The 13,557-nt window shown below is 38.5% G+C and overlaps 1 protein-coding gene across 1 annotated transcript; it reads right to left on the bottom strand.

Annotated features, from left to right (window-relative positions):
• Positions 1-2,207: 2,207 nt before the first annotated feature.
• On the bottom strand, positions 2,208-9,927 carry LOC109464841 (speckle-type POZ protein-like A). The gene is made up of 10 exons (XM_019761923.1): positions 9,700-9,927; positions 7,624-7,758; positions 6,639-6,782; positions 5,882-6,011; positions 5,209-5,336; positions 4,462-4,639; positions 4,020-4,075; positions 3,774-3,896; positions 3,133-3,275; positions 2,208-2,430 (listed from the first exon to the last, which is right to left on the bottom strand). The coding sequence occupies exons 2-10, from the start codon at positions 7,660-7,662 to the stop codon at positions 2,286-2,288; spliced, it is 1,086 nt and encodes a 361-aa protein (XP_019617482.1). The 5' UTR covers positions 7,663-7,758; positions 9,700-9,927; the 3' UTR covers positions 2,208-2,285.
• Between the last annotated feature and the right edge of the window lie 3,630 nt (positions 9,928-13,557).

Below are 13,557 nucleotides of genomic sequence, written 5' to 3'. Positions count from 1 at the left end.
TGCACAGGCACAGTATATAATGCCTCTCTCCAACTAGCGTGCAATACAGCCGCCTATGCAGACACAGCGCTTTCCTGAACGGAGCCCTTCCCCCAGAAAAGAAACTGCCATTTTAACCACTCAATTGTAGAAATAAAACGCTGCCTTGCTAGAAGTTTGCACAGAAGGCAAGAGAAAAGCAGCTATCAAAAATTGTTCTTCTCCGAATATACTGAAAAGTTTGCCTTGCTCATCTCTACCTAGGGATGGACAGTATCCAGGTTACTGACATTCCGTCAATCAAAACAGCGTGGAATTCTTCCCCAGGTGCTATCAAACATGTACAGTGTATGCATCATAATACATGCATATGGGTACTAGATACATATGGTACTAGATACATCAAAAGTGCAACAAAGACTTGGATCATCTTTTACTAGCACCTTACAATTCACCGGGCCTAGGGTAGGGATTATTCTACAACTTTATCCATGATTCAGATAACTGACACTGTTTTTAAATCCAAATGCCAAGATACAAATGTACATGAATTTAATTAAAGTGTATCTAAGGACTGCTTCTGGGTCATACACTCTTTCCTCAAATGCACATCACACTAAATTTTGTGTATTTCAGAGTATACAACTGAACCTTCCCTAATAGTTTGCCTGAAATTTCTTTACAAAGACTTAACAAGTCGGAACTACATGTCCATTCAAGAAATACCTGCTGCTGCTTTTCCGCATTCTGTAAATAAACTAAATTAGCATAATTGAGCTTCTTGGAACCTTGATAATCTACATGTAAACTTGACTCTGTACAAGAGCTTGAACAACAAATCCCTATACAAAGGCATACAAACAACTGTAACATCGTATCTGTACATTATAAGTGTCTTATAAATATCCTAGAACTGTACAGTTTTCAAAATGCCCCATAATATTGTCAACAGAGGAATCCTATAGGTCCTGTTGGGGCTGAGTATACGACACTGTAACAATCTTTACGACAAATAAATAAATACATGTAACTTCAGCCGGCCTCATAATTACATGAAACGTTTTGATATCCTGTAAGGCCACACTGACTTTATTTCATGAATTACTAGTATATGATTCTGGACACATTAAAACTGATGTTTGGAGGCAAAAAATCGAAAAGAAGGGCAAAAAAAAAATGCCTGAACTCCGAAATTTACTTGTAAGTAATCACAAAGATTGTGAGAACATTGTACAACACAATAAGCACTGCAAGCTCAGTAGTGATGAAGAAAAAAAGAAGAATCACTTAGTCAAATTTTATATGGCACCCTAAACATAATGGCATAATTTCTTGCAGATCTTTGTCTGTAGTTTGGAGGGGCCACATGACATAATTTCCTTATTTTTGACGAAATTTGAAGCACGTCTTCCATGAAATCAAGTCAGTGTGTCTAAACGAAAACTCACTAAAAACACAACAGGACAACTTGAGCTTCCTAAAGTTATACGTGGTACCAGAGATGTACACACTAACAACATGTACATGTATGTTTGTGTCAAGTTTTCATAGTTCATAACGATACACTTATCAATGTCAATCTAATGAGGATGGAGGGGAAGGGGGTAAAGTACTAGTATACAGCCTGTTGGTGTCCAAACTAAAATTTCCATCAGTGGCACAGATTATGTTTACATATAGGGTGATTTCTCTTGCATATGAAAATAATGAACCTATTCAAAATTTCTAGCTGTAGAATGAGGAAGCCGTAAGCCTTGCAGCAGGAATATAGGGCCATGGAGCATGTCAGCAGAACGTACTGCACCTGTGCAAAACCCGGATTTTCCACAGTTTTCGTTGCATGTTTGGTCAACGTTGCATCAGAATTTTACCTGTTGCTGACAATATTTTTTCTGACACAAAACTTGAAAACTACAGACGGGATGTCATCCTTAAATACACAAATTCAACCTCAAACAAGACGTTCTGCCGGAGTGCTATGCACAATACATTACAGGTTTTGTGCAGGCGCAGTACATCTGTCATGTATGTTCTGCCGATCTGCCAATGGTGGCTATCCTGGTATAGAGCCATTCTGCACATCCCCATAACGGCATAAGGCTATACAAAAATACCCCCTACAATTTTCCATTCATAATCCAGTACAACTGTAAAATTTGCCCAGATTGTTTTACAAGAAACGGTGCTCATGAATTATTAGGAATCATGACAAAACATGCAAAGATGCAAAGGCAGGGAAGTGAAGACCATACATGTACAATAGACCGAACCTGAACAAACATACAAAATCCTCAGAGTGAAGAATCCTACGACTGTTTAATTCTCTTGCGGGGTGGTCCCAGAGGAGGGCTTTGTGAACTGGCAAGCGCCCGGAAGGCATCGGCAACAAGATGGGGATGGCTCCGAACCATGGACTTCCAGCCACTTGTGTCCATAACATCAGTCGCATGACTAGAAAATATGGAAAAAAATTAGTCATTTCTTCAAACTGTTGAAGTGAGAGCCCTTTACTAGTGTAGCAGAGGTTTGAAGCTTCCTTGACCTTGTCCTCCATTAATGCACGACAATAAAGACAGGGTATATGAGAAGGACTTTCTAGTTTGACTGGTAGAAGGGCAGAGTGGGGGCATGCCCCTGTGTACCATGGTCCAAGTACTTCTATTTGGAAGTTGGTGAATCACTACAAATTATCCGGATGGAGGCCTAGCAACCCTCACCACATATTAGTCACACGGTGATTTACATCATCACCTTTGCAGACTCCAAAAACAATGGTCATAACTAGTAACTGCATTGAAATGTTGACCCTTGTTAAATAGGTGGACAATGTGAATAAAGGACTTTGCTATTCAATCACCAACGTGATGAAATCATCACTGAAAAATGAATGAAACAGTGAATACTTCCGTGAATAGTTTCATCAGGTTGGTAAGTCACTGAATAAAGACGCTCTTTTTGCACAACCAAGTGTTTTATTCACAGCCGACATTTCGGTGACCGTCTATCGCCTTCCTCAGGGCAATTCTGACTGGTTCACATTGCACTGCAGCACAGGTGTCACTGCTACAGATGCATCCACAAACGTTGAACATAACACTTGGTCGTGTAAAAAGAGTGTCTTAACACAACAGTGAATACTTCACTACAACCCACCTGTTGATGAAGTCGATAGCTGTCCCCTTGAGGTGTTCTGCGCTGTGGAGGTCTGCCAGGATCAGTGTGTCTGCTACAGAGTCGATTGTCAGGGTCGAGCACAGAGCGTCTTCACACATCACCTTTAGTCTCTCCAGGGCATACTAAAGGAGACAACGTATCTTTTACTTACAAATCTTACAAAACAAAACAGAGTTGCAGATGTTTTAACTGCTACCCAGCAATCTTTATCAGACTTGAGTAATGCATTCAGACAATGAGGAATAAGCAACAATACTGCAGCATTCTAATATGGTATTCTGAAAAACAGTAACTGTAACTCTGAAGAATAGTGACGAATGTCACTTGAAATGTCTGGAAGTAATCTCTACAATTTATCCAGTAGAAAACCAATGCACACATGCCACACATTGAACCATGTACGGGCAATAAAGTTAATTCATTAATTCATGAATGTTATCCATAAAATCAAGTAGTCTCAAAGAGTAGAAATTGGCCAGCAAACCGTACTCCTTTTGTAGACCAACTCCCCTGGCATCTTATCTGTTTATTTGGACAATTTCTACTCTTTCCAGCTGCTAAAATCAAGTCAGTGTGGCCTTAAATGTACAAAAAAAAGGGGGGCAATAAGAAGTTTGTACTTTATCTGCAGCTGCTAGTAGATCGTCTGCCATTTTCTCCAGGTTTGGGGCTTTTCCTGTGTATATAAACCGCAGCATCTCTTTGAACACATCTGCATCCACATCTGTGATTTCTACACGTCCCTGTGAAAATAAAAAAAGAATTTCAAGATTAAAAATTATATCATTCACTCTTACACTAAATGCCCAAAATTGCTGTAAATCTTGGAATGTTTGCAAGAATTGACAATATACTGTATAACATACCTTTTTGCTTTCTTCCATTTCATGTTCGAACATTGCATTGAAGACTGGTGACCGTGCTGAGAAAGAAAATCAAGGCATGGTTGAGTGTGAACTCTAAGAAACAAAATCATCATGTTCAACTGTGAACTCTGCTTACACACATCAGTCGCAGTTCATCAATTTTTTTAAAGACGCAATGACTTAAAATGTTATGAGCGTAAGGGAGAAAGACTGCATTATTTCTTTTAAGTAACAAAGTATTCAAACATTCTTTTGATTTTCATTTTTTACATTCAAGACTGCATTCTTCTTGCCACAAGGTAGTTGATGAAGGTAGCTGAGAAGTTGTGGAACCATTGGCAGGTCAAGACATTGACATTGTGTAAAAAATTATTATCCTATTGTCCCTTTACAATCTTTATATAGCAACAGTTACTACAAGCGTTCCACCACAGGTACCTACCAGCTAGGATGGCTCTATGTGCCTGAAACTCCTTCCCTCCTACGTGAAGTGACACGTCGCTGAAGGACTGTCTCTCCAGCAGGTTTCCCAGGTCCTCAGGAAGCTTGCACTCAGGCACCTTCAATTGTAACGCGTTGGACTGCCCTGAAATGTTCACAGTATCTGCAACAACACTTACCTGCAAGGAAGAAAAGCACAAAGATATATTTGAATGTCTGATTTTCTACAGAAGAACTGCTCTGATCCCTGTTGGTGAACACAGAATTACACAACTGAGCACAAGTTGGCAAAAAGTACTGTGCCTGCATGAAACCCACAGTTTTCACAGTTTTCGTTGGATGTTTGGTCAATGTTGCATCAGAATTTTGCCTGTTGCAAACATCTTTTGTAACACAACATTAATTGTGTAAACTTATAATAGATGGAAAGTCATTCTTAACTAGAAAGCCGACATTTGCTTTGGAGCAAATGTAGCGGATGGCTTCACCACATTTTACGACATGGCAGGGAAAGGAGAAACAGATGGGAAAACATTTCTTTATACTGATATAACTATACATGTAGTATGAAGTGACAACAGTTGGATAGCTATCCCCTACTGGTGAAGCCATGTCCTGTCGAAGTGCTAAGCACAACACATTACAGGTTTCGCGCAGATGCAGTACATTTTGTCAACATGCTACACACTGCACTTACATGCATCTAACAGTAATAAATCAAATGTAAAATGTGAACCAGAGGACTTACTTCACAGAAGAGGGTCAGTTTGTCATCCGGTAATAATCCATTGGCTTCATCTAGAAGAAAATCTCGCCGAATAAACTTCTTAAACCCCCAGTCTTTCCCCTGGACAAATCTGTACGCACGTTGACTTTCTGTGGTGGAAAAATGAGCGCTTTTGAAAAAGCTGTCATTTGCTGGCGTGGTATATATGACACAGTTTTTGCACAACAAAATCGCATGCAGCAAATAAATAAGCATTACAATCTTTCAAAAGATTTTGAGTGGAAAAATATGGTACCAGTTGTTGGTTTGGTTTCGTTTCCTAGTAGTGAGGAAATTTGTGTAAAGTGCCTTTCTCAAGGGTACATTGTCAAGGTTGGTGTCTAATAGCAGGTTTCGAACCCGGAACCACTTGGTTCTGAGCTGAATGTTCTGCCATTACGCCACATAGTTCCACTGGGTGATGTACCCATGGCCTTTGTCTCTTCCCTCTTAAACATCACTGCTGTTTGACCACACAGCGTTCTTCTACTCAAAGTGTGCACCTCGAGTCTTTGAGTAGATGAATGTATGTCGAGTTCCTTGAATTTAGTGACAACTTATTGTAAAACCTTTCGGCGTTGAAATACTTAGATTTGTACTTTGATGGCGAAAATATGGCACCAGTACTTAGTTACACCCGGTGGTCATGACTTACCCATTGCTTTTGTCTCTTCCCTCTTACTGTTGAGAATGGAGAACTTGAACTTGGCACGGACTTCACTTTTGGGACAGGAGACCAGCAGGAGGTACAGAGACAGGTAGTCTTTACTCTCCTCATCTAGACCCTGGAACATCACAGAAACAAGAAGAATTAGCATCATTACACACCTTTATCAAGAAATAGCAACAAAATAGTTTACAGCAAGTGATTATTATGTCGATAAAGTAGAAAGGTACATGATATAAAATGATTATCTTCACATGGTCAACCCTAACAAACTACTGCTCTTCGAATAAAAGCTCATGTGTTGGTAGAATCCAGAATCCATAGTTCAAGCTTTGTTCCAACAAAAGGAGGATACCATAAATTTTTGGTCGATCTCATCAACCTTTGTCAGAGAGTATGATGCACCCGCTGACTGAACTCTATAACTACAATCTACTGCTATGCTTATTTTTACTCTCAAACATCATATGCACATGGTAACTACCACTCCCCCCAACTTGCTTCATTGTAGTGAAAAAATCTGGCTGTCTGCTATAGCACTAGTAACCGTAGTGACAGGCATAGAAATAGGGCAAAAATAGTATGTTTTCCTTCTGAGAAGGAACCCATGATGATTAGTGACCCTTCCACTTCCAGAAACAAAAATAGCAGAACTGAGGATGCATATCCAATGCTACATTTCATAGACAAAAATAAACGACATTTTTACTCCCTTGTCGTGAAGTAAACATGCAGAGAAGCTAACCTTAGGATTGACCCTGAGGCACCACTTCATCTTGTCGTTGGCTCCTGATGAGAAGGTGGAGCTCTTCAGCACCTCTCCCATCTCCTCCCGACAGAAGCTGAAGTTGTTGATGGTCCACATGTACGAGAACTTCACCACTTTCACCTGGAAAAAATCAAAACATACAATTTACAATAACTAGAAAGGAAACATTTGCAAAGCAAAGGCATAATGTATATCTTCACATGTACGAGAACTTCACTACTTTCCCCTGTAGAAAAAATCAAAATCAAAACATACAGTTTACAAAATAGTTGTTTTCATTCACAACCTGTGTAGCTGACAGATGTACATTTGTAAAACCTTGTAAGCCCAACTAGTCATTGGCTATTTCAAATTAGTGATGCCATAAGCTCTATCATACACGAATCAAGCCACCAGCTTTACCAACAGAACACCTCAATCCTTGGATGATAACCCTGGTACTTGAAGGCATGACTACAGGTATTTCATTTATTTCCTGTTCTTTTCTGAGCCCAGGTTTTAGACATTTAGTACAAAATGTAGTTGGTATGTCCACCAGTTTATCGGCCATTTTGTACATCTAGATCATGCATAGTCTGGACATTCTTTGGTTAAATATACTAGTATGTAAATGTATTTTAAATACAATTAGAGTTAGAGCCATTGATACTTTGATACTTTATTGGGATATCCATTAGTCGCACATATTTTTGTGCTACTTATCTTCCTCTTCCAACAATAACACAAAACAAAACATTACACAGACTTCACAATCATGTACAAACGACATTGGGCTTCTACACCACTAGACTTCTACACAAATTTTCATCCTACACATTTTCAATAAAAGAATTACAACTTACATTAATATGCTTTTACTTGAGTTACATTGATTTCTTCTACCTTGCAATTGTTTTAGCATGGAAGTAGCTCACATCACAATTAAACATACATGCACATGTATGTAGTGATGTAACAGTACCTGGGTATAGCACCAGTTTTCGGCGACTGGTGTGGACATCTCGGAGGGTGGTGGGGGGCTGGGCACACGTGACGTCGCCAGGATGGCAGTGTGGAACGGGAGCTCACTCCGCTAGAACCACTCCTCTTGATCTACCTGTGGGAACGGACAACAAAAAAAATTCAGTTTTGCTAATTCCCTTGACTTGAGTACTATCTATAACATCCTTTTACAGGGCTCTAGATACTACTTTCTGCACACCTATATAACTAATTTACTGGTGTAAGTGATGTTTGAAATTACCCGTGGCACACCAGACAAATTTTGCAGCAATCAGTTTAGGAAGTATGCATCTGTAAAATATGTTCAATGAACCTTTCAGAATTGCCCTGATGAAGATTACAGATGTTTATATAAATATTGGCTCTAGCTAAACAAGTGGTTGTGAATAAAGAGCACTGCTAGTACTAGTAAAGAATAAATGAGACAGTCTAACAGTGTGCATCAGAGGAATTGATACAATACAGTTTAAGTTTAACAAAGTACTAAAAGTTGCATGAGGACACTTTTATTTTCAATGTCAATGTTAGAAAACCAATTGTACAACATTTACATTTTCAGGTCAGGAGTCAGATCATGGAGATAGAAAAGGCTGGAAAATTTGCAGGGGTCCACCCCCAAAAAAAGTCTGGGGTCGGCAGGTTTTTCTAGGGAAACAGAAATCCACCTTTTTTTTCCTTAGGGCCTGAAAATAACAGTCATCCAAACACTGGCTCTAAATAAGTGCTTGTGAATGAAGAACGTTGCTAGAGAATGAATGAGACAGTCTAACAGTATACATGAGAAGACCTGAAGGCCACAGGCTGCATGACAGACAGGGGTTACTACAGGTCAGCTGGTGTTACCAGAATAGCAAAAGGGAGGGACCTCCAGGGTGATTTATTGGTTGAAATGAATGGACGCGATTTAACATGTGAAACAAAGTGTGAACTTAACGTTTGTTAATCAAAGCTCCAGTTTTACTTTATCAATTGTACCATGTAATTAAATCCGTAGTCCTATTTATTAGTTGTTATCCTTTAATTTGATTGTTGTCTTAAGAGAGCCCTAAGGGAGAATTATATTTATAGGGCTGGGTGAGCAATTAGCAGGGGAACATCAACAGATTTTTGATCTAAAAAAAGGCAGAAATCTTGAAATTTCCAAACTGTGGGAAATACAAAAGTAGTGTATTTAAGATTCATTCTCCCAGTAAACTAACTTCTTGTTGCCTCAGTTGTCAAAATAAATGAGACATATTAAACAGTATTGAAAATTTGACCTTTCTAGCTACGACAATAGTTGTAATTTGAAGGCAATTCAATGTCAGTTACACTGCAAGATTTCCATAAATTCTACATCTTGAATCTTTGAAAGTTACATGGTCAAAATTTATGACAGTAGAGAGAGAAGAATTCTGCAACCCCAATATCCAGACACTAGTTTGTTCCTCATGCTAGTGGTCAATTTTGTAAATTATTTATCACAAATACTTTAGCATAAGGCTATGGTTTTGGTAGCCTGGTTGTACTTCTTTGTGGATGAACACTACTGTTAGTGTTAGTGTTACTGTCCAACTTTAGATGCTATCACCCATACCCCTCCCAACCTTATCTAAATCAACAAACATATCGACTATAAATTATATAACGTTAGTATACATCAATAAACCTCAGGGTAAAATGATATTGCTCCCATGTATTACACAATCAAAACTCCATTTCTATCTGTTTTTGAAACCCGTATTCCTAGAGGAAATCCCGATAAATAACTTCCATCAAATGTGTCCAAAAAGTAGGCTCATGAACCGACATGACCTCGATAACAAGACGGCTTCCTTGATTCAAAAATCCTTTATTCGTTTTAGACTTATTTTTTATGACCAGCGGGTCTATGATTTGACAGACAACTTTCAAACTGTCTATTAGGAAATCAAATCGTATTTTAGGGGCAAAGAATACATTTACGAAACCCAAAATATTAGGTAACGTTACAGAACCACAGGAATAAATATTTTTTGAGAGCTCGGAGTGCTAAATAGCAGCAGCGTATACCCACCTTTTCGCCTCCAAAAATGTGCCCTAACAGTGACTTTCTCGACACGTCACCCCCGGAACATCTTTTGTAGAAGACAAAATTGCTTGTAAGTCTCAGTTTAGGACGAATTTAGGCCGAATTGTTGAGAAAATCGGGCGCTAAACCGCGCAAAACTCTCCCTGTAGTCTCAGTACAGGCTCGGCCACATCCGGGATCTTCCGCGCTCAGGAAGTCGTACATTGCGGTGACCTTTGTCCTTAGCTGTCCGGTGTATTTATTTTTCTGTGCCTGTCGTGTTGGGTGTAGCGATGTCATTGGTGCATTTATTGCAGTGCCTGTGTCTTTGACATTTGGTGTTGATTATATCAATATTTTGGGTGTATTTATTTCATTATCCGTGTCGTTGTTGTTTTATACGTAACTTACCAGTTAGTATTTACCTCCTTGAAAAATGGAGGTATTGTTTTGGTCTATGTCCCCCCTCTCTCTGTTTCTGCATATTTGTGGTGTCAGTATACTGTAACTTAAGAAGGCCTTAATGGATTGCGATGATATTTTGTATGGTATGGGCTATGGGGTCTTGAAAAGATAGAGGTCCAGGTTTAACTTGAGCCCCCTGGTGCCTGTCCTTGGTACTGAAGGAGGAGTCTTGTTCTTGTTCTCTGTGTTTCCACATATTTGTGGTAAACATAACTAATGGATTGTAAGATATTTTGTATATGGCATGGGTTGGGCATGAAAAGACAAAGGATATTAGTTCAAATTTGAGATTCTTGGTGGCTGTCCTTGGTACTGAAGTAGAAATCCTGTTTTTTTGTATCTTTTGTCCTGGACATGCTATGGTCTTGATGAAGTCCTGTGGGCATAATTTGTAGTACTATGTTTTGTATTTGGGTACAGTGCAGGCAGTCACACACACAAAACTACAATTTTCTTGGATCTTTTTATGGAACACACGCACACACACACACACACACACACACACACACACACACACACACACACGCACACACACAAACACACACACACCTACAATTGACCCATTGCCACGAATGCAAATGAAAACATAACAACCTGGTTAAAGATTAAGGTACATCATGATACTGCTGCACTTTATTCAACTGCTGAGAGAAAGTGTGCAAAAGCTAATAATGTTGAAAATGTTTAAACAGTTCACAATCATGACAATGGCCCGTATCTTTGCATTATACATATTCCTGTTACAATATCATCTCAAATCTAAAAAAGAAAAAGAAAGAAAGAAAACTTGAAAGTAGACGTACAGAAATGTTTAAACCAATGAAGACCAAAATAACATTTTCAGTGCAGAGCTGACAGCTTTTATTTCTATGGTGGTAAAGAAAGCTATTAGTATGGACAAAGTAGCAATTTGTTATAAATATTAATGCATTTTTTTATAAACCAAGGAGAACAGAACTTGTGCACAAAACTATTTACAAGAGAGTCAAAAGTTAATGCATCATCAGGAATGTTACTGGGAAGGAGAAATGCGGGCATGGACATGCAGAATGTGAGTCTGCAAATGGCTGTGTAAGTCTGAAGGGTAGGCGCTCACTGTTCTTGACATTATATTAAGATCTGTTCATTCCACTTGAGATGAAATGGCCTTTATCAGAAAGGGCTTAATAATTAAAGTACATTTAGGAAAATGGAGTGTAATTTCAATCCACTTTAGAATTAGTAGATGGTGTTGAAATTGGGTCCTGGAGACAATAATTTAGGAATTCCTTCAATAATTTATATCATAAATGTGCATCAAATGTGCAAATAGAAAAAGAAACTGAATTTGAATGTGACAGGAAACAGCTTTTCAGTACATGAAGTATAAAAGAGACAACATTACAACAAACAAAAAGATCAAAAGATGATCAAAAACTAACAAAAGAAGTCCTTAATTTCAATCAAATGTCATATCCTAAGCCATGTAGAGAACAAAAAAGAGAAGTTATCTACAGACTGAACTAATTATACAGTTTGTCACTTAAGTACAAATTGGACATTGCATCACACCACAGCAGTATTCCATGCTGAACATTTGTGCTTTGAATCACTGACAAAACCTAAAACTTTGACCATATACCGGTAATATACAATGAATTTGCTTGAATGGGATCATAAATAATAGCAATTGGGATCAATATTGAACTAATAGCAACAAAAACGTGCAAAAAAGTAGTCCTTTGTGTGCCACTATCTGTGACTGGAGGCTTTCAGCTGTGGAAAGGTCAAAATGTACCACAATGTAGGTCATACAAAGATTTCCCCATAACTTTTATTGGGTGTACTGGCCTAATGCATCCATGTCAGGAATAAATTGAATACAACATTATGCAAATGCAGTCCTGGTACAATGTATATATATAATAACAATTTATGTATGTAATACACATCTACAAATGTTTGTTGTATACAAAATTTTTGTCCTGTATGAACTGAATTAAACAAAATCCGATGCTGATCTATGTCATGTATTGTGATTGTATGAAAATAAGCAGGGCACGAAATAAAGCCAAAGTTGCCCAGTGGGTAACCTAAGCCAAAAGCTTAAGGTTGCCAATTTTAACATTTCAGTTTGCCACAGCTCGTACTCTCTGCATAATATCTATCTGAGAGAATTGATAGATAAGGAATACAAATAACACACAAGCCCTTAAAACAGAATCACCCATTATTGCAATCTATGGAGAACAATAGCTGTGCAACAATCTTCAAGTTGTGCATTGTTTGGGGAAAATGAATGTTTTGCTAGTCAAAAAAGCACACTTTTCATCGGCATTTTTGTTCAAAACTTGAATTTTGCAATGAAAAAGAAAATCAGTATAAAATCAGCAAGATTTACCCCATTGTTAATCATCTCTCTCTCTCTATATATATATGGCACTGATTTTAATTCTTGCTAGACATTACAGAAGATGGTTTTTGCTATGTTTTGGCCTACCACTGGTATGCTACCATGCGTCTGTTGCATACAATGTAAAACGAGTTTGGGTGGCAAAACTGGGCAACCAGGCATTTCAAGCCCTAAAGATTCTATCAACATATAGCAAAATGTACCAAAAAGTGAAATATAACCATGGAAATAGCAACATACAGAAAAATGTGCATTGCTCTTAAGTCAGACCCCCCTTAACACAAAGTGTACAAAAAAATTGTTTCGCTAGTCTCAGTTATCAATATTTAAATCTATGAGATGTGTGGTTTTGAACAGGGTTTCAGCAATTTTTCACTCGTTAAATTATGTTCACCAGAACAACATAGCCTCCATACCATGCCAAAAACTGGGGGTTTTGAGGGTCTTCAGGGTCTTTGGGAGCTTTTATGTGCAATTTTCTGATTGCATATAGACAACATAGCCAGCCTGATTGAATTACCCCCGTTTTTTGACTGGGCTGATCAGAAAACAGCCGAAGACCACCAAACCCCCAGTTCTATAAGCCTGCTACGGAGGCTAAGAACAACAGTCTACAGATAGAGATGCACAGAGACATTCAGATGTTAGGGAGACTTGAAGCAGCAAAAAACAACACCCCCGCTTTAGTTGTTTTCGAAAGAAGGTAATTCTGGAACAATATTACAAACCAGACTGAGTATGCACCCCAACCCACAAGACTTAAACTGAGCTGTTTTCCAAAGTTGTACAATGTCTTTTCACAGAATAGATGTACATGTAACACCTGTCCTAACTGTAGTAAGCTTGATATAATATCCAAGCAGATACTATGGTGGCAAGGCTGTGACCATTGGCCAAAAGAAACCATTATCCACCTTAGTATCTGCTTGGAGATCAAACTTTATAGCGATGTTCCAGTGATGAGCTGTCAGCAATGAATTCCTCATCTCCAAAAAATTGGTATCACA

Source organism: Branchiostoma belcheri, unplaced genomic scaffold (assembly GCF_001625305.1).
Source record: "Branchiostoma belcheri isolate BF01 breed outbred unplaced genomic scaffold, Haploidv18h27 scaffold141, whole genome shotgun sequence".
Lineage (NCBI taxonomy): Eukaryota > Metazoa > Chordata > Leptocardii > Amphioxiformes > Branchiostomatidae > Branchiostoma > Branchiostoma belcheri.
The sequence above is the reverse complement of the archived record's forward strand: the minus strand, read 5'-3'. Positions and strand labels throughout refer to the sequence as shown.